At 46.2% G+C, this 21384-nt stretch overlaps 2 protein-coding genes across 5 annotated transcripts in view; one reads left to right on the top strand and one right to left on the bottom strand.

The window, feature by feature from the left end:
* LOC120847727 (ras GTPase-activating protein-binding protein 1) overlaps positions 1-7958 on the top strand; it is a 40087-nt gene extending 32129 nt beyond the window's left edge. For all 4 annotated transcript variants that reach the window (XM_042292470.1, XM_042292471.1, XM_042292472.1 and 1 more), the window contains exons 8-9: positions 3794-3853; positions 6392-7958. In XM_042292470.1, coding sequence (XP_042148404.1) covers positions 3794-3853; positions 6392-6607 — 276 coding nt within the window. In that variant the 3' untranslated portion in view covers positions 6608-7958. The remainder of the gene's footprint in view (positions 1-3793; positions 3854-6391) is intronic.
* A 4773-nt stretch (positions 7959-12731) lies between these two features.
* LOC115331967 (alpha-(1,3)-fucosyltransferase 10) lies at positions 12732-21044 on the bottom strand. The gene is made up of 6 exons (XM_029994239.4): positions 20763-21044; positions 20647-20695; positions 20087-20238; positions 18588-18713; positions 17260-17537; positions 12732-13600 (listed from the first exon to the last, which is right to left on the bottom strand). The coding sequence occupies exons 1-6, from the start codon at positions 20874-20876 to the stop codon at positions 12934-12936; spliced, it is 1386 nt and encodes a 461-aa protein (XP_029850099.2). The 5' UTR covers positions 20877-21044; the 3' UTR covers positions 12732-12933.
* Positions 21045-21384: the final 340 nt, after the last annotated feature.

Raw genomic sequence — 21384 nt, forward strand, 5'->3', positions numbered from 1 at the left:
TTTTTTAGCGAATATCAGATACCGCAACAGTTAAACCTGCATATAACAAAATTGATAAAAGTTCGCAATAATTCGTTATATGGAGGATTTCTTTACATGCAGTTTTTCGGGAAAAACTTGTAAAGGACACGTGGAAAGAAAGCGGAAATTAAAAATCTGCGTGGGCAAACTCATCACGTCATTTATTTAGTGAAAAAAAAGTCTGTTAGCTTGCCTTGTGTCTTTCGCGCGTGCGAAGGCAGCACGCAGTGCTCAAAGGACACCAAAGCGTTGTCGTCGTACTGGGAGCCGGCGACCCGGCGTAATACATCGATGGCATCCAAGACCTCCCTCGCGATATGCACCAAAGGTTGCTCGCCTTTGGTGGCAATTGGATAAGAATATATCTGCATTTTAGGTACAGTCGCCGACCGATTATTCGGACTTCGCAGGGACCGAAAAATCGTCCGAATAATAGAGCAGTCTGAAAAATCAGCAGATTGAAAAACTTGCCTTTATTATTTCCAAGTGGGCTTAAAAGAGCTGTAAATAGTGCCTTGTTTCACGTTACTCCTCCGTTTCCTTTCGGCAACTTTCTGTTAGCTTGAGAATCGCTGCCTTCTTTTCTAGCGTTATGGTTGAGTACTTTCTGCGCTTCATGACGACGCATTGCGGCGGCAGAAGAAGAGATGGGGCCATGATGTCAAGGGAGCGTTGTGTGAACGAGACAAGAGTTGCAAAACCACGAGCACAAAATGTCGACTGGTGACGCGAAGAAAAAAGGTAAAAACAAAATGATGATGATGATGTCGTGCAGCTAAATTGGAAAAAAAAGGGCTAGCATAGCGTCACCTAGTGGTAGGACTCGGGAGTACTCAAGTAGCGCCAGTAGCAATGCCGAACCAAGCCAATCCATTTGCAGCCAACATAGAATTCAAAATGGCCGCTTCTCGATGGTGTTTTCCGCTGATCGCTCACGACGATTTTGTCAAAATAATCGAACTTTCGGACTTCAAGCTGTCCGTAACATTGGTCGTCAATGTAGACTATTTCTATGGGGTAAGTCACGGTTCCGCCTTTACGTCCGAAATATCGAACAAATCTGAATTATAAGAGTCCGAAAAAAAAAAAACATGGAGATTGCGCCGGAGCGAGTTCATTAAATCAAGGTTATCCAGTACGAGCGCTTCGTAGCATGGAGTTCACAAATACGAGCGCTTCTATGAAGATCACGTCGGGGAATTGAAAAAGTTTGTTAAATAGAGGATTTTGTTGTATACAGGTTCGTTACATCCAGGTTTAACTGTATTTGAAGCTGCTGCCTGAAAGACAACTCTATAATCTGAACTAAAACATTCCACAACAGTAAGAGTCGTTAGATGCTGCTGCAGATACCTTAAAAGAAGTGCAGGCTGATAAAACTAAGTATCCTGTACCATCATAACTCAATGTGACATATTTATTGTATTTTTTATCTGACAAGCAGATAAACTTTTATTTTAAAAAGTTTTTTTTTTTTTACTTTGTTGAATTTTATATATCCTGGCTTAACAAGGTGTCAGGCGCTGTGTTTCAATAATAGAGATAGGTGTTATATAGCAATGGAGCATTATTTAATTTTCAAGTAATATGCCAACATATGCCAGACACTGTTCCAAAAGGGCCACTACCTGCTCGAAAACATTTTGCCTGCTACAAGGCCTGCTCCAAAAGGTCAAATGGCACTTCCATCACTGCCACAGAAGGACAATCTCAGAATGGACTTCATGCCCCTTTAAAGGGCACCTCCACTCAGTTCCGAAGATTTCGGGATGGTAAGTGATTTCGCATTGAAAAACCCTAGTAAAATACACTACGTCATTTGTTTCGTGACAAATGGGATATATATTTTTTAATCTAATTTTTGAGCACTAGCAAATATTGAAACTTCGGCTCCGTCCGCCAGCATTGGCCTTGGGCCGTCAAGAACATGGTTATCACGTGGTACGGGATGTCGCGTGATCTTTTACGCAACGATAGCTGGAATTGGGGCAGGCGTGTTACAGGTGCAATCGTCGTCTACATCACACTCTTCACTACGTTTTGCTGTCTGTGACATTCTTGGGGCGTCTGCATAACTGCAGCATAAGTCTGCGCACGTGTCCGTAGTGTGGACAAAACTCTGAGAGACAATAATCCCAAACAGTGAGACGACGACAGCGGTTGTGACGCGGGGGACGCGGGACGGCACCCAATAAGTGTGCTGCGCAGGCGCATTACGCCAGTCATGTTGACACCACTGAGCACCGAGAGGAAACGTAGCTGACATCACCCGTTACGCCTGCCCGGAGAAGTAAAAACGAGCAAAAGGGGTCAATGGTGATGCATACCTGCCAACTCTTCCGAATTTTTCATAAAATGTATGAATTGGGACTAATTTTACGAATCTTGCTTCAAATCTTACGAAAAACATATATATATATATATTTTTTAATTTTTTTTGTTTTTGTAACTCCGTTGTTGGCGGTATCTTGCACCGCCACAAGAGGGCGATAGGTACCGTCCACAGCAGCGTCGTGGTTTTTACTATCCGTCTATCCAGTGGCCACGGATCGAAAACCAATCCAAAGCTCAAAGCTTTTGTTTGTGTGTTTGGCAGTGCACGGGTGCACGTTGGTTCGGCGTGTTCAGACGTTGTTGGGCCTCGTTGTTTCGGCCAGTTTGAGGCGAGAAGTACGGCGTCTGTGTTTGTTGCACGTGTAACTGTAGCATTCTCCTGGTCACTGTGGCTTTGCGGCGCAATGCCGAACCCGAAACCTCAAAAACCTTCAGGTGTTCCTGAAGTCCTACACGTCAAAATTTCCGTGCTTCGTGCCGCCCAAAAAGCAAGAGAAGTTTGGATTGTGTAGCACGTGCACGTGTGATGTAAGCATTTCGCACGCTGGCCAGGCTGTCGTTAAGCTGCACATCGCTTCGCGTAACCTTCCCCCCCCCCCCCCCCCCCCCGCCGCAGCCGCGTGACTTTTACGAATTTGAAAGTCCACAGGTTGGCAGGTATGGTGATGACGTCTAGCTCAATGTTGGCTTCGCCCACGCCGTAGCCTTGACTGCGCTGTTGGCTGCTTCGTAATTCGCCCGCTCGAGTCGGCCGATTTCGGCAAGTTGCAAAGTTTGCCGAGCTTGCCGACACATTTAGACAGAACTACGTCGTAATACATTTGATGTGTGACCATCCTAGGTGATACTGAAGAAGACTGCATTGTTTTTTTCAAGAACAAAAATGAAGCGGAGTTACCCTTTAAGATCGGGGGTGCACAACTCAATGACGCGGGTCAAAGACATGTTTATTGAAACTGCGCGGGTTTTCAATATCTAGCAGACAGGTTTTCAATATCTGGCATCATGGCGCTGGTGGCCGCCTTGAGCACATCTCGCAGTGTTGTCTCCACGAGTCTCCACCCCAGCTTTAAGATGGGGGGGTTTTTATGTGCCAAACCAACGACGGGCATCTGGCCCAGCTTTAAGATGAACCGCAGCGGATGCTACGCGCCAGAATGGCTAATGCGGCGCTTCACTCGGACCACGTGACTCCAAGCTTAATGTTTTAGTTCCACCTAACCAGGCCATTTGACACGCTCCTGGCTACGAAAGAGCTCTGGTGGCTCTTAGCGTCTGTCGTGGTCAGTCGTGTGGTGAAACGGAGTGTAGTTCACTTTAGTGTCGCATTAGCTGTGACAAGAAGAAAGAACTTTGTTGTGCTATGCCTTGAATTTCTGGGACTTCACTTGTAAACTGAGCGACGTTAACCTATTTATCTCTTCTTTTTTTTTTCCAGAATTGCGGTTTCGTCATATTTGACAGTGCGGAAGCAGCCCAGGCAGTTCTGAAAAACACGGTAAGTTTATTCTCATTGGCCCGCTTAGATTGATTGGCCTCTCTCTGTGGTTCACCATTGGTTTGGTGAGGGTGTCGGGAAGTTTCTTCCCGAAGCATAAATTCCATTAGAAACGAGTAAGGGTGGGTGTTGCGTGATCAGAGCATCGTTGCTGTGATGCGTCGTGTAAACTATTGCAGTGCATCTTCAGATGGTTGTGTTCTTAAAGGTTAAATGTTTTCTGATGGCGTGCACTTGTGTAAAATACAGAGCGAGCACCTGCACATATTGGGGGATTGATTGAGGAAAACTGAGGGATGGGCTTCTTGTTAGGTCGAAGAATGAAAATGCAGGTGTACACGGTCGAGCGGTTCCCTGCTCGGTCCGATCGCCGAACACGGAAAGGTCGTTAGCAGAGTTAGCCGAGCACGGCAAAGTGTTAAAACTAAACTTTTATTGTGTCTTTCACGTACGAAACCACGGCACTCGACGCGGTTTTCGCATCTGTGACACTCTGCACAAAAACCGAGGAGACCGTGCCTAGGCCTTTGTGCTATTTGCGTTCTGCTTGTTGCCCGACGTTCGTCTGACTGATTGTGAAAGATTTGCGAGCGGCAGAAGGTGGGAGTTCTTGTCATGGCCATCCTTCGACTTGCAAATGTCACGAGAGCTCCTACAGTAATACCTCGTCTTACGAAATCTATTTGTTTAAATTATTGCTTTTTTCGAAGTTTAGTGTGGTCCTGACAGAAATGGACACATTTTTAACTGGATTATTCAGTGTATCGGCAGCCGACCATGCTTATTACAAAGGTCGCGGTGCCATAAGCATGGAAGCGTACACGGAGGCACACGGGAGACCCTTGCGTTCTCTCCCCCTTCTCCACCGAGGCAAACGGCAAGCCAGGAAAGCGGATTAAATGGTTGATGGAGGGCAGTGCGCAAAGCTGACAGAGTGCGCATAGCTGGCAGAGCGCTGCTTCTGATGCCGATGCACCGACGCGTGAAGGGATCAGCGTCTTGAGTTCCGACACTACTTATGGCGCCCGCGGCCGACGCTGCCCCGACTCCTGTTGGAATCGGGTCAAGATGGAGGAGCCCAGAGGCAATCATCCCTTCAGGAGCCCTGGATGCACGCACCTGTGGCGTACTAGATGCGCAAGTGCGTCGTATCCTGGAGGATTGGGATTTTACTGAAAGTCACTTCAGGTTGAGAAAAGTGGCCGGCCCAAGTCTGAAACCGCCAAAGAATTCTACATTCCGCCATTGGTTGTTCGACACTGTCCACCATTTTGCAGAACAAGCAACGGATATTGGACGGGTTTGAGGTTTTGCATGCAGTAGAAAGCGTGCCAGCAACCCGGAGCCGAAAGATCGCCAACTGTTTCGTTCACGTCGTATTTTCTCTCTCGTGAGCATGCTTCCCGAGCCGGCGCACGATTTCCATAGCTGCAACAACCTCCACAGGAGTGTGTGAAAACGTATTGGCAAAGCCACTGAGGATAACTTTGATTCGTTCACGCTTGCGATGCAAACTTTCTCGTTGTTGCTCCTGCCACGGATGCTGCGATCGTAGACCTTGCGTGCGGCCAGGGTAAACACGAAGCGACGTTGGTGAGGCACCTCAAGAAACGCCGACGACTGTGGATACTCGAAACATTTTACGGTTGCTTCGAAACAAAGTGGAGTGCAGCGACGATGACAGTGTCCTTGTGATGCCTAGAGCAGTTCAAGGATAATTAATGCCCAGATGTTCATAACCAAGGTTTGTCTGACTAAATATACAGTCAGAGTGTTCCGCAGTGTTCCCGTGCACCTTCAAGGCTGCTGTCAATGTGTTTTTTTTTTTGGCTCCATCGCTTTTATTAAATTACCGCTTATACGGAATTTCTTTGCCATCCCGTTGACTTCGTTATAGTGAGAGATTACTGTACTTATACCTCGCATGCCACCCTGGTGGCCCCAAAGAAACCTTTTGACCCAGAGGTGCCCATTTGGTGGGTTTTCATACTGGCTGACATGCTCGCAGTCGAATCGACGCTTTCAATGCGAAACATTCTTTGGCTAGGTGTTTGCCATTTCGTGAAGCCCAGAAGCAACGCCCGGACAAAAACATGGCCACGATGCTTGACACAGATTGGTTGACGGGTGGGAGAGAAGCGAGATGCTCGACGCCGATTGGTTGATGGGGAGGTTGCGCGACTGGAGGGGTGGGCAAGGAGGAGCTCGACCACCTGTGCACACAGAGAGGGGAGCTCGAGAGTATTTATGTCGATCGAGGTGATCTTTGCCTCCTTGCTAGGGCGGACCAGACACCCTCCTTCATTTCTAGGAAGCTCCCGAAATTGTGAGCGAGTTTCAATGCTTAGGTTAATTCGGTCGTTTGAATTGTAACAGCGACTGTCCCGAAAAAGTTTAGGCAATTTTCCTGCAACATCCGCAAGAACAAGTTTCCAGTTTTGTCGCGGTCAATATTATAGTTTTCGCGGGGTGCGCAGCGTATCGATGCCGGTCCCCTCGTGTCTTGTCCGCTGACGAGTTTTCCCGTTTCTCACGCAGCCGATCCACATCAACGACACCCGGGTGAACGTGGAGGAGAAGAAGACGAAGCAGAAGCTGGCCACGGAGGGCCGGCCCCCCTTCTCCTCTGGGGGCGGGTCTTCCCGGGGAGGCGGAGTCATGCAGAGGGGTGGGCCCGGTGGGGGCAGGGGCAACGGTCGTGGAGGCGCTTTTCCTCGCGGCAACCGCCCCGGCGGGCTGGGGCTCAGGCACTGAGGAGCGGTGCCTTGACGAGGAGCCCTCCCTCGGTGGACGGACCCTGCCTTCTAAACACAGCGTGGCTTCCTGCCCCCGACTGAACCCCAGAGAGCGGGTGTCTTGTCCGCACTCTTTGCACTAGGCCCTCTCCCGTTAACACCTTTCTCCCGACATTTTTTTTTTTTTTTTTTTTTAATGTATGTTGACGAGTTTATTACGTTCCTCGGGAGTTTAGGGTAATGAAGCTGCCTCGTTTATTACCGTCGCAAAGGCTGTGCCTTCTGCTTCTGATGTTTTTTTTTCTTTGTTAGGAATTTTTTGTGCGCATATTGCCAAACTTTTTTGTGCCCCGCATTTTTTTTCTTCCTTGGGGTTTTGGAACTGTAGTAGGATTTGTTTTTGTTTTGAGGGAAGGTGCAATGCATGGAAGGAGAAGACACTTTGCTGCTGTTTACAGCGGGAGGCAGGAGCCTTCAAGGAACGGAAACTAAGCATAAAAGTGACGATTAAGACAGAAAAAAAAGCACACCTGCGATTCGCAGCCAAGGAAGGATGACTTTTGGAAATGGAAGCTTTCCTTGCCGGTCATTCAACTGTCCCCTTTCCCCTTCCCCTGCTTTTTTTTTTTTTTTTTTTTGGTATTTGAATTTTTTTGTGAGCATGTCTGGCTTGTGTAAATGTTTAAGGTTTTTTTTTTCTTTGTAAGAAAACGGAAATACCAAAAAAAGTTTTGGCGCCGAAAATAGGCTTCTCTCCCTCCCTGTCGTTTTTTTTTTTTTTTCCTCAAACTTTTTTTTGGCGTTTTCTCTTGAGACATTTATTTATTTGTGGGCCTTCTGTACATACCGAGTGATGCCTTGGCCTTAGAGAAAAGGGAGGGGGAGCATTGGGTGTATTTAGCAGCGTCACCTCGAGGTGGAAAGTGTAGCTTTTGCCTGGGTTCACTTCCCGTGTACAGACCTCCGAGGCGAAAATTGCCCAAAGCAGTTTTCCTCTCTCCCCCACTTTGCCTTTGAGCGTCACACGGCAAACAAGACGGCAGTGGGAGTTTTGCAACCTTGTATATAAAGAGAAATTCAGAGAACTGCAGAGCAGAACCTGATGCAGCGTTTCTGTGTCCAATTTCAGTTTTTTTTTCTTGCAAGTTTACGCTTGACCAAGCAAATGACTGTCTACGCAGCAGTGATGTCTTTTTTTTTTCTTTTTTCTTTTTCCTCCCGCAATTCATCGTCATCCGCTGTTTTTATATAATGGTGAAATCATTAACCCATAGCCGTAACTTAAGAGAAAACGCCCATCTAGTGAATGAAAAAAAAAAAAATAAAGATGGAGCAAGGTGTCTTTCTGACCTTGTGGCTTGGACAAATGGTCTGGTTGTGCTTTGTGTTTATTATGTGTAGGAAAAGAAAACAAAAAACAACTAAGCATGCATCTCTTTTAGGTTTTGATACTCCAATGCTGATGTTTCATTTGGATGTGTAGTCAGGCAGACACACTAGCTTACACTGCTTTCAGGAGTGCACATGTCTGAGGTTGCATTATTTAACGACAGTATTGTTAAACAATAGCATATACCATTGATTTCATTTGTGTTTCGATCACCATGCGAGATGCTCTGCGTCTGGCATGCAAACAAAATTCAGGGCTAGTAGAAAGTTTTAGAATAGCGCACACTATGCAGAAGTTTTAAAATGGCGTTTCTCTGCTGCGATGCAAACACCTCAAGCATCTTGCGTTTGTGACACCGCCAAGATGGTTACAATTTTTATTCCACACAGAAAATGCTGCAACTTGGGAAAAAAACATCTTGGCCCACAACATTTTAGATTTGTTTTAAGAAGAGAATCTGACGCAGATGGTTGTATCCGCTTCCGTCAGCTCAGGAAGAAGTCTCGTGTGCTGATCCTTGCACACTACCTTCGCCAAGAAACGTTCGCGCGTCGCAAACAGCGAGTTTCCGGCGATCGTTGCCCACCTTGCTGGGTCTTCCGAACCGTTTGTAACGTGCACTCCTGTATAGACCTTTTTCACAAGGGTGCCGCCACCTTGAAATATCGTCACTTTGGGCGAAAACATTGCTTTGTTGTCGCCACACCAATAGAATGTGTTCGGAAGATAAGCGCAACAGTCGCCCATTCTCGTTTTGTCTTCCCCTTATTTTTTTATTATTTGCAGGTTGAAACGTTTTAATATTTTTTCGTCGCCCATACCGGATATGCCTACTTGGCAGTCGGGGGCGAGAGTAAGCGGAAAAGGTCTTTAAAGTTGCATTGTCGTACTGTCTTGACAATCGCGGTTGCAAAGATGCCGCTGAGGTCGTGCTCACGACCACCAAAGCAGCTGCAGTCCCGAGAGCTGCCATATTCCAACTGCTCGTCTTGGCTTTAGTCAACTTCTCGAGCATCTAGAATTTCCCTGCAAAGACTTTGCAGGTGCATGCAATTTCCTAAAAAATAACTCACTCAAAACACTTAACATTTTGAGTGCACTATTTTTGAGTGAGCAGTGGTGACGATGCTATTGCAGACACTGTTCAGCTGGTGTTCAAGTAATCTGTTCTATAACTTCCAAGCATGCAAGTTGGGAGAAAGTATACTTGCATGCTTTGGGTTGTCAACTTGGGGGGGGGGGGGGTCAATGTTTTTCCTGTCCCCCATTCAAAATCGCTCAAAGTTCTCGGCCATGGCCCAGACATTTTATTTGCCAAAATAAAATAGATAAAATAATTGCTTTTTGGGGGAAGGCTCTGCATACCAGATAGGGTTTGTGGATCCACTTTGCACACATGCGGCTTTCTATTGCTCTAGTTGCGGGTCCTGGTGCAACAAGCATCAAAGATCTTGTCAACCATTTTCTTCCTTGAAATTGAGTTTTACTGTGGTTCAACTTTTTCATCCTCCGAGGGAACTTGACACCCCAATAGCTTGTGTTGGGGCATCTCTTTGCACTGGAATACATGTCTTAAAGGAATTACTTCCACGAAATTTGAAATATACCTGTTTTGTTCAGAAATGGGCTGAATATGATCCGCTATTTCTGTAAATGACAATCGCACGCTTGTATTTTGAGCCTGATGGCTGCACTTTTCGTTATGAACGGCCCACTCTAGCAAGTGCTCGCAGAGCGGCCAGTGGAGAGCATGTGACATCCAGCACTATCTTGACCTAGATTGTCTTGGTATGAGCGAAGCTGCGGCGAGGCTGACATCAACGGGATGTCCTGGCCGTTCCAGCCACCGAAGAGGATGTTGCACGCCAGCGATCAACTAACCACAAAGCTCCTTTTCTATGAATTTTGAGTGACTGGTTAATCTTCTATAATCTTGTAGACAGTAGAGTTTCTGTGGGAGGGGAGTCCCTACTCCCCTTTTTCTCATGGTGACCGGGGAGCTGGCGGGATGACGCCGGGTTCAAAGCATGTATAGTTCTAAGCAAGATGGTTATCATTACCTGTCGAGGCTCCTAGACTGGCAGTACGAACAAGGCTTTAGCAACATCCTCCAGGTGCCCTTTGCTAATTGCTTATTCCGCTTTAAAATTCCTTTTGTCTTTTTCAACAAGATTGGTGTGTCTGATGAGATACTGCTCCGTTGAACACATATAGACCAAAAAATTCGCCGAAATTTTGTAGTATCCCTCTAGCACCCATGCTTAGTTTTGTGCATAATTTACAATGTCATGCGAGCTACTGGCATGAGCGCCTCGCATGCATTTGTATGAGAGCACAAGTGAGTCTCGTGCTGTCACTGTGGCTTCGACAGCATCGTATACTATACAAAATGGATTATAGTCTGCAGAATTATAGACTAACCGTTTACACTTGGAGTGGGTCATATTGGCAATCTGGGAACCCCACTGCAACAAGCTGCACTCTATTCACAATGCAGGATATATAATGCAGGGCAGTTCGAGAGTGACCATACTTGACTAGCATAGAGATGTTTTGAGTTGTGTGCATATTCTTGGCTGTATTCGGCATAACTGCATTGAAAAGTCCACATGTGCGCAAGTGAGAGCAAGGTTCAATATTTTTGTCGGCGAATTGGACAAGAAATGTAACCCTAGAGGTATACTTCTGCAGTTAGTCTTCGACTGACGCGTTGCAGCAGTTGGCCAACGCATGTGCATCGCACGAATCTGGTTTCTGTGCATGTGCTGTGCCCTCACCAGGTATGGGCAAATGCTGGCGCAAACTGTGTGTTCGTCTGTGGAAAACCTGGTGGCGGACAAATTTTTGGAGGAATTTTGTGACTTGTACACCGGGTGTTTCTGCAAATACTCAATTCCTAAACTAAAATGATAGGGGAAACAACGAACTGGAAACACCAGCTACAGCAGATGTCGGAATTACAAGAACCACTTAAGAAAACACCCAATATGTACTAATTAACTCTTATTAGTGAAAATAAACATGCACAGAAACTAAGGGAAAGGAGGAGGGCAGGGGGAGTTCAGATAGCTGAGCTCCAACTCTAATGATTAGTGAATAGATGCAAAGCTAGCTGCTTTTGTCTATTCAGCAATTGAATGTGTTCAGAGTAGAGACAGGCAGCTAGCTTTGCACCTACCCACTAATTCCCAGCTGGAGCTTGCCTCCTCCAGATTCTACCTGTATATGGTTCCAATAAGAAATGTGCTGAGCACCATCAAAAACCACAGTCTGTTATATTTGGATGAGATTTGCAGGTTTATGGAAGTGTGGAGGTGCCTTTTACTCGTGCAGCAGACTGAAGGCTGGCGATGCGAAAACGTGAATAAGAAAATCGTTTACGTCCTCGGCCTGCAGCATGAGCAGGAACTTTAGGGCACCCACACACTTGCATCTGCTTTAAGTCTCCCTAAGATTGACCGATTTGGGGTTTTTGATGCAATGACAATCAGTTCATCGAACAGCGAAAGGCAGGACCTTTCGTTGAAAGGTTCCTGCATTCGTTTTGCAAACACCTTGCCACATTCCATCGAAAGAGTCTTCCTGTGCACGACGCCTCGGTCGCCGCCATCCTGACGATGGCTTAGCTTGCTGGACCTGTGCATGTGGCGGTTCAGACGAGGCCTGCTGCAAGCTATGGCCCGTGATTAAACTTTCCCCAAGCGTCTAGGATTGGGGCTCGTCAACGTTTTTGTCCTACTGGAGCCGCCCGGGTGAGTGCTGTGGCTTCAGCATGTTCCCAGGAAACAAAATTAATCCAATCCAAGCATATTAGTACAATAAATAGTTTGCCAACGAAACATTGCAGAGAGCATTCACAAAAAGTGCATCCATGAAAAGTTGCACGAAACGTGTTTTGACAAAACTATGAAAACAACTTTATGATCATTGATGGTCATCAAGTTTCGAATTGGAACTATGTTTATTTTCCCCAATTTCAAAATCAAAGACCCAGACGTCCACTGTGTCGGCAATTTGTTCCCAAAAAGTATTTGCAGAAATGCTCGGTATGTATATCAAAACAGTATTGCCCTTAGGTTTGGGTCTTCTGTTGGGCCGACTTGCAGACTAAATCATTCTTGGCTTGGATGTTCTTAAATTCACAGCCCAGCATGCACATGTTTGAGCAAAGCACGGGCTACAAGCAGAAATGCTAAAGGTGGCACTGGTCGGAGGCCCCTTTCTGGAATGCTCCATTTTCCTCCCAGGGGCAAAGATATGAAGAATGAGGAGCTCGCAACCGTCGGAATGAGCAGCGAAAAATCCTGCAGCCTAGTGACGAATATTTGAAACAAGACCAGGTATTAAATGCACACTGCTGGAATCCGATATCTGGCACCTACCTGTATGAATGGTACGAAGATTGACATCCAGCCTACTTTCAGAAAATGTTGGCACTGTCCGAAGTAAATGTTCCTCTATGGACATAGGACATGCCCCTAAGCTTTGGGGTACATGTATAATGCGAATACATGTACAAGAAACCTTGCCAGGCAGGTTATGCTGTAAAACCCTTAATTTCTGTGGCTCCGATTTTTCGCTAATTGGGCAGCTAGGTAATTGCGTCCATTGAGTTTCACAAATTCTAAAGGCTGGAATTCGACTCTTCAAACAATAGAAACAATCACACTCACCGAAGTTAACAAATTTTAGAAGTCATGAGAATTGGGGGCTCGTAAATATGAAAGGTTTTTACAGTATTTAAACTTGAATTTAGAAATTGTATTTTATGAGCCTTGTTCCTAAACATACAGAAAGGAACAAGGCTCAAACATGTTGCAGCAAATGTTACGACCACAAGGCTGTCAAACTTCAAATTGCACTAAGTGCTACTACCTCTAGGGATTAAAAAATTGTTTTAAATCTGTCACTAACTCTATTGAATGCGGTACCTGTGTTAACAACGCTTGATGTTCTCACCCTGTTGGATGTGCTTGTAAGAGTTCAAGTACACTAGCCTGCACATCTGCCTCCCCAAATGGAATATTTCTCTGCAGGAGAGACTCGAGCACTCTTGCTTCCAACTCGGCTTGCTTGAACAATTCTGGCCAAAAAGTTCCAGCATGTTCTTTCAGTATGCTCTTTGGTGGCTCGCAGCTGTAGTGGGTCTCGTCGGCCATGTAACGAATGTTCGAGCTGTGCAGTCTTTTCCACAGCCTTTCGCAGATGAGGCATTCAAACTCCTCAACAAAGTTTGGCTTGTGAGGATCGTTGTTGGCACCCCATCTTCGATGGCGAAGGGCATTGAGTAAACGCTGGTTGGAGATCCTTTCATGGATCTTGTGGTCCAAGAAGCTCTCGTAGCGCATGTGATTTCTGTCTATCCTCCTAATGACCTCTGCCAGCTGTTTGGGTCCAGTGTAGTTTGAGATGAGGACGGCACTCTGAGAACCGTTGGGAAGCCAGTCTGCGACGGACGGGGAGCCGTGGTAAATTGGGACGGAGCCGACGATCAGAGGACGCCACAGCTTCTCCGTGATGTAGTCGTCACTTCCATAGTTTTCGACTGCCAGGTGGAATTTGTAACGGGCAAGCAGGTGCCAGAAACCTTTGTCGTCCATCGCATCCATTGCGTTAGTCATGCTGGAAGAGGTGGAGGGAGACACAGTAAACAGATTAGACATGCCCTGCAATGGTAAAAGGTTTTTGGCAAGATTTTTTTTTACTCGAACATGACCTGCCTGCGTCATGAAGTCTTTAAATCCACAAAGGTGGGCACTGGTGTGAGTAATTAACGGTTTTCAAACTTTGTGAAGCAGGCAGATTAAAGCCACCCAAAAACAGAAAAATTGCTAAGTGCACCTTTGAGCCGATGCTTTATCCTTTGGACCCAGTTTTTATACAGGCAGTTCTGCCAATGCACTTTTTTTATTTTTGTTCATTCAACATTTCTTGCAGGAGGTGTTTTGGTTTAATGAATATTCAGATTATCAAAAAAAAATCCGTTCAACAATGTCCCGTGCTGCTAAAACAGAAACAAAGAAAAAAAAAAGAAGAGACATAGTAAGGACCATATTTTTGTAGAACTTTTTCTCTGTTGCCAGTTACCGGATTGAAATTGAGCAGGTTTTAGCGAAAACCGCTTTTATTAGAGAAAAATGTGCAGCATGCGGCACAGCTTTCTGCCACCTGTCGAGTGTGGCATGACGTTATCGTTGGCATCTCCAAGCCAGCTGAAAGGCGATCAAGGGTCACTTGACATTGCCAATGACATTACTTTTGCTAGTTTTCCCCCTTCCTCCCCTCCTCTCGTGTGCTTGGTGGGCAGCAGGGGGTGGAGCCACAGCAAAACTTTGACTTGCAATTGCATCACTCATACCAAAAACAGTGCTGACCCTATTTTCTGCCAAACAAGTGTGTGCACTGCGGAAATTTACCGCGGGGGTTATATTTCTTGTTTAACTCATTGGTGTGACTTCTAGACCAACTATTTTCTGAAAGTTGCAGACCAGAAAATATGGTACATCCAAATTTACAACATTTTCTAACAAAAAAAAAAAACCCACTCAGCGCCCCTTCAAAGCCAGCTATAACCTTGCTGTCATCCAGCATGGACAAACACAGACACAGTTGCCATCTGTGTGTTCACTCTGATGGGGCAAAGACTCGTCAAGGCTAATGGTGAAAAGCGTTGCTTGTGTCTAAAAAAAATTCAGATCTCGAAGCATACTAAAATGAGTTGGTACACCTTAGATTTCCGATCCTCGCAGAATATATCGAGCCCGGTTCGACGGGCTTTGATATCATCCAGAGGTAAACAGCAGCGGGCTTCATTTGTTCCATAGTGTTACCTCTGGGCGTGCTCGCGCATCATGCAGTTTTAACAAAAAAATAAAGTGAGTTTAATTAAGAATTGTTCCATTCCACATCGTAAGAGCATTGCACGAAGGGACCAAAATGTCTTATTTGATTGGAAACTTTTCGTTGATCGCATCTCCAACTTTCTTGGACATCAACACCTCGGCGCATGCACCAAAATGAGAATTTCAACAACAAACATTGCAATGTTCCCCGGGAATATTTTAGACGTTGCTCGTAAGATATCAATAAGCAGTGATTAACCTTTTGGATGAGTATACAATTTTTATTTGACTGCTCTACAAAGTTTTTTTTTCTTTTGCATTGTGAATCCCACGGGTTACATTCACAAAATTGTTGATTTCTGCTTTTCTTCACAAAAGATTGCAATGTTCCCAAGGACTATAATTGCCTGAGTATTGTAGAATGTAAATTAATTAAAATTTTGATATTTCCTCGAAAACGTTTTATTCCACCAAATGTCCAAGAAAGTTGGCCATGCATATGCCGTGGATTTTAAGTCCTGCGGTCGCCAGCTCAATCTCTGCTCAACGGGACGACAAAATCTCCTGCTAGTAGTGCACAGCTCTTGGGTACGATCTAAGGAAAGTCTGTTCTTTCCCAAAAGCAAAAAAGAGCTGCTTGCTCAACGGTGCGTCGAGCGATCGACACTGGGAACGGGCGCGCGTTTTACCTGCTGAAAGGCCGCGACAAGGAACATGACAGTTTGCTCTGAGCACTTTTAAAAAACACTACACATACTTGCTTTCGGGTAATTATAAAGGCAGATAAACAATGCTCGCAGGATTGCTATATGCATCTGTGTAAGCTAGCAGTTTGTGACAACTGCTTAAAACGGACAGTTTGCGAGGCAGGTCGTGACTGTAAATAACGGTACACAGGTGTAGTAGACAGTATATTCTGATATTTTTATAGAGCAATAAAAAAAACCTTATGATTACATCAATGGCATTAATATGCCATTTTAGCATGGCATTACCATATGATTCCGTGTGCAGGGCAACGCTCCTGTTGCACACTGAAAACTGTGCTTCAAAGGTGCAGCGCAACCTGCCGGCTGCAACGTCGCACTGTACGGTAGCCTGCGTTCATGCTAAACTAAAATGGCCCATTAGTAAGCAAGGTGTAGGTTAATATCGTGCTGCAATGCACTGAAACCGCGACGGCGTGTAACGAGTTGCAAGGCTTTGACACAGAAGCACCAATGCCAACACTGCTCTTCCGGAGCTTGACGGTAACCAGCGCACCAAAATATCTTCGTCATGCTCGAGAATCTTTCGACAAACACAATGACGCAGCCAGTACCCAAAACCCACTCCGCGACTTTTAAAAATTATTGGGAAACCGAGGTTTCTGCGCCTTTTAAACATGGACATGTTTGTTTTAGAGCGCAGCTCTTAGGGGCCCGTTTCCGGCTTAAGCGGCGTCGCCGTCGCCGTCAGCGTAACCGCGAGGTCACGTGACCCCCCTTAGGTCACGTGTCCCCCCCTCAGGTCACTTGACCCGCTTCAGATCACGTAACCCCCTGAGGCCACGTGACCCCCCTGAGGCCACGTGACCCCACTGAGGTCACGTGACCCCCAGGTCATGTGACCCCCTGAAGTCACATGACCCCCTCAGGTCACGTGTCCCCCCTCAGATCACGTGACCCCCTCAGGCCACGTGACCCCACTGAGGACACGTGACCCCACTGAGGCCACGTGACCCCCTTGGGGACACGTGACCCCCGAGGTCACGTGATCCCCCCTGACGTCACGCGAGCCCCCTTAGGTCACGTGATTTCAAGGAGTCACCTATCCCTCAGTACACTTCCATCTTCCTCCTCAAGAGCTGCACTCTAACCGGCGTTACAGGGAATTGTAAACGGCTTCCATTTTTTCCTAAGGACGTCAACACCTCCGTCACCTGTGACCTACTTCTGCCCCCGACTGCTTCGCATTTATAGCCAAATAAATTCCTTTAAATGCACCGACCGGCATCGGCTACGAGGCGCATGGAAAATCCTGGAAAATTTATCCCCAGTCTTTTTTGCCGGCTTGGAACTATTGCCTCGACATATATGGGGCATTGCAGTTGCGAACAGAATATTTTGAAGGCGTCTATGGTTTTGGCCATGAGGGATCGGTGACCAAGTGTGTTTGCGCACCACGTCTCTGAATGTGCGACGAAAGTCTGCGCGTAGAATACAGGGCTCCTAGGTTCAATTCCCACCCATGCCCGTTTCGGTCTAGATGAGCATCATACCGGCATCCGGTTGTGACGCACATTAAAGACCTCGGGCTGGCAGATGTACTGCACTGGCTAAATTTCTTGTCCATTGTGGAGAGACCACGCATGCCTTTTACAGCAGACCAACTTTCTGCTCTCTAAACATACACACATTTTTTTTTTTTTTTTTTTGTCAGTGTTGCAGTGCGACTTACCCTTCCGGAAGGTCCCTGTTGTGCACACACTTCCCATAGGAATCCACATCAATGTAGTTCATTAGCTCTGAAACAAACGCGTCTCTCTCGATGGGGGTGTTGCAGTCCGACTGCACGTAGGCGATGGGGGCAAGCCGGATTCGAGCTTGGTTCTTTTTGGAGGTTTCTTGGAAAAACTCTTTGCTGGTGAGGTCCTTCGCTCCACTCAAGTATTGAAGGGTAAGAGGAAGGTCAGAGTTTCTACTAAATGTTGCCGTGTGGTTGAACCAGTGCAGGACCTGCAGGCAAATGGTTAATCAGAGCTCAGTTGAAACTGACAGAAAAAAATGTATGTCAATCGAACGTGCATTTTACAAGGCAAATATCGCTTTTCTAAATACATTTTATAAAAAGTTTAACTTTTTAGCTTTAATAGCTTGCAAATAGTAGTCTACGTTCAATTGTTGCCTTGAGATTGGTGGCTGTATCCACAATGTAGAGGAACTTTTATTGCCTTCCAAGGTGCCTTAAAAAAAAAAAAAAAAATAGTGATAATGTGTTACACTCAGAACAATATTTGAGCAGATAAGTTGCATCAAAAATATTCAGTAGAGTTGAAAGGTTCGAACTCGAGGCTTGCCATGCGGTTCACTACAGTCAGAAATGATGCTGGAGACACCATACCTTCAGTGTTACTGTGAAACTATAATTTCCCTTCAGCGACAAGGCCCCATGTTGGTTTTTTTGTCTGCTGCAACTGGTTCTATTCATGGCTTGCACTGATTTTGTGTCGGCTGCTATTGTAATGGCCTTGCTGCCAAGATCATACCTTCCATGGCACATATTTTTGCACCACTGAATTTGTTTCTCTCGGCAAGAACACATATGAATGACCTCCAACATAATGCAATGATGTGTGCAAGCCATTTACCAGAACATACCTTTTGGCTTGAGAAAAGCGTTTTTGAAAAGGTCCAGTGGACGGGACGGCAGACAGAGATTCAAGCGGGTATTTGGTGCCAAACTCAAAAGGATGAACTGCTCCCTTGCTTCGAGCTTTCCTTCACTTGAGCTATGAGGTACCGTAGGTATCATTTAATGGCAGCTTTGTCATTCACATTTCTTTTAACCATGACTATGTAATTTGGTTCATGTCCTAGCAAGCACTCGGCCTTCAAAGTTTATCAATGCTAGGAATTCCTAACAACTATGAAGTCTGCATAAATTCTGCTCGACCAATCCAACTGGTTTGTCACAATTATATTCATTTTTATAAAGTGGCAGGCGAAGGGGACGGTTTGCTTTATATTTTTTTTTTTTTTGGTAATGGTAGTGAAATGACTGCTCACACTGGGCATGCAGAAAAGGAAGTTGTTCTTTGGCGATTCCTCATGAAGAAGTGCCCAATCATGGTTTGCCTTCCTTGGCAAGGGGAGGTCTCCAACTTCAAGCTCACTACCATAGAACACAATGGCCTAGAAGAGAAGCATGAACGACACATCAGTGCCCGTTTGCTCGAAGCACTAACCGCGGCTAAAGTTAGCCGCAGTACCTAGGAGAGGGATTTTGAAATCACGTGACTGGCTCGGTAGGGAGGATGCGGGGAAACATGGCGGCGCCCCAGCGAGTGAGCGCCGCTCGCTTTGGAAATAATGTCGTTGTAGCTGCAATATCGATCGCGTTAGTCAGCAACGAATGGTGCGGGAGGCGTTTTGCCTTACCTCAATTAAACCGCAAAGCATGGGCAATGACATCGGCGCATTTTTTAGATAGTGTTTCGATTCTGGACATTCCTAAGCCTAAATGAACGCGATAATTGTCGGCATGGCAACGTCTTTGGAAAGCGGATTGCCTTGACTCAATCGGCCGGGTATTGATAGCACACAAAAGCAGACAGCGTCCCAACAGACTTTCTTCTAAATTATCCAAGCATCGCGAGGAGAACGCTGGAAGTGTAATTCTACGGTCCACGCGCGCTGGCCTTCCTCTTATAAAAGATCGAAGTAAAAAATCATAATAAGGCTTTAACGAACGCGCGTGCAAGGCAAAATTTGTTTTATACTTTTTGCTGTAGAACGGTTACTACTGCAGACGCCAGCACGTGCGACGCGTGCAACTACAGTCGTAGCATGCACCTCGGTGTTTGGATAATTTAGAAAAAAGGTCTGTTGGGACGCTGTCTGCTTTTGTGTGCAATCAACAATTCGCTTTCCAAAGACGTTGCCATGCCGACAATTATCGCGTTCATTTAGGCTTAGGAATGCCCAGAATCGAAAGACTATCTAAAAAATGCGGCGATGTCATTGTCCATGCTTTGCGGTTTAAGTGAGGTAAAGCAAAGCGAAAGCCTCCTGCACCATTCGTTGCTGACTAACGCGCCCGATATTGCAGCTACAACGACATATTATTTCCAAAGCGAGGGGCGCTCACTCGCTGGGGCACCGCCATGTTTCCCCGCATCCTCCCTACCGAGCCAGTCACGTGGTTTCAAAATCCCTCTCCTAGGTACTGCGGCTAACTTTAGCCGCGGTTAGTGCTTCGAGCAAACGGGCCCAGGTTGGAAAAGTCTGTTACTCACAAGATATAAATATTGTACGAGACAAAATACTATACATAGCTCGCAAGCATCGCCATTGCTGGGTACCGATAGTTATTTCTAGTTACATGGATTCTTCGAACTACAACTTCTGCGGTCTGTAGCTAAAAGTACTACTGAAATGCTTGCGGCTTAAAAAGTACTGGCATTGCACAGACGTCACACGGAAGCTATGTATTGTTTGGATCAGACGTCCCTAGATGTCCGATCCTTTCCACACAGAAACATGTTCTCAGACTCGAATGAGCTCACATAAAGCCTTGTGTGGTTGAAGAAAGCTCTGTCTTCCGTGAAGAAACAAGACCGGTTGCTGCACGCCTTTGTGCGTCCAGGTTCCTTCGTAAAGGGAGTCCACCAGAGGATAACCGGGACTTTGATGTCTTCATGCTTGCCAGTATACCGATCTGGTGTCATGCAAAATGCAGCACTTAAAAAGGCGCTACTAAGAATTGCCGACAACACGGGACCAAGTTGCTCGCCTTGTTGAATCGACAGAGGGTGAGATGTCGATTCATCGTGTTCAGCGAGCGAGCACGGTCTCTTGTTGCCGGTGGTTAAAAGTCCGATCGCAGCCAACCCTGCGATCCGATGGAGCCGATCAAGTCGCGCCGAAAAGTGCATCGTCACGGCGCTCGTCGTCTTTGTGTTTTCCTACGCGTGATGGAAGAGACGCCGTGACGGTACACTTTTTGGCGCTGCTTGATTCGCGCCATCGGATTGTTGGCTGCTGTCCGACTCGATTGAAATGAAGTATAGACACTACGGCTTCACTATTTTAACCCAAGGACGAATCGACAAATGATGCGACATACGTCCACCGCCTTCGGGTTTCGACTTGTAGAGTTGTTCTCTTTCCCAGTCCTGTGGGGAGGCAAGTTCCGTCATGTTATGCGTCTGTCGTTTGACTCATTACGCATGCTCAACTTACGGTGAATAAGACGAATGACAAGCAGTACGAAAACACTAAGACGCTAACTAAAACGAAGCAGGCTCTAACTACGAAGCGTCGCGTATTACATGAAGCAGGACACACGGCAACCATTGCTTTACGCCCGAGTCGTCATGGTAACCCCGGAAGCGGAAACACGGCAATCACGCCCAGAGCAGGGCGCAGGTCACGTGGAACGACGCTGTTTCGCCAGTTTCGCTTCGCTACGAAGGTTGAATAAAACTAGGGGTGTCGCGAACCGGCCGCGGTTCGAGTTCGACCAGGTTCGACTTTTTCGAACTTTTAGTGGAAAGTTCGTCGAACCTTGTATTGAGGTTCGACTCGTGTGCGCATGCGCGACAGGCTGGCCAGTTGGCTTCGGATTGGAGGGTAATGGCTAAGAGATGAATTAAGTGTAGCGCTGATCGGCTATTTCAGTCGATACAGTAATAAAATTTAAGTTATTAACTTCGTCAGTGGATAGAATTAGTTTCTTTTAATTGCAGCTGTTCACACAATAAAATAACCCTTTGCATAAAAAAAAAAGTTTCCAAACCTAGACATGCTTGTATCAAGGTCTGGCCACACTGTCCACAAAGTCGAACCGGTCGAATCTGGTGAA

This window comes from Ixodes scapularis, unplaced genomic scaffold (genome assembly GCF_016920785.2).
Source record: "Ixodes scapularis isolate PalLabHiFi unplaced genomic scaffold, ASM1692078v2 PGA_scaffold3__209_contigs__length_174095766, whole genome shotgun sequence".
NCBI lineage: Eukaryota > Metazoa > Arthropoda > Arachnida > Ixodida > Ixodidae > Ixodes > Ixodes scapularis.

What these genes read in the sequence shown, in the direction of transcription:
- LOC115331967 (XM_029994239.4), bottom strand. Translation starts at nt 20,876, where the DNA reads ATGGTTGCCGTGTGTCCTGCTTCATGTAATACGCGACGCTTCGTAGTT. An exon ending in GAAACCCGAAGGCGGTGGAC is followed by an intron (nt 20,239 to 20,646) that starts GTATGTCGCATC and finishes GCATGACACCAG; the next exon opens with ATCGGTATACTGGCAAGCAT. An exon ending in TCAACCACACAAGGCTTTAT is followed by an intron (nt 18,714 to 20,086) that starts GTGAGCTCATTC and finishes CTTCTCTTCTAG; the next exon opens with GCCATTGTGTTCTATGGTAG.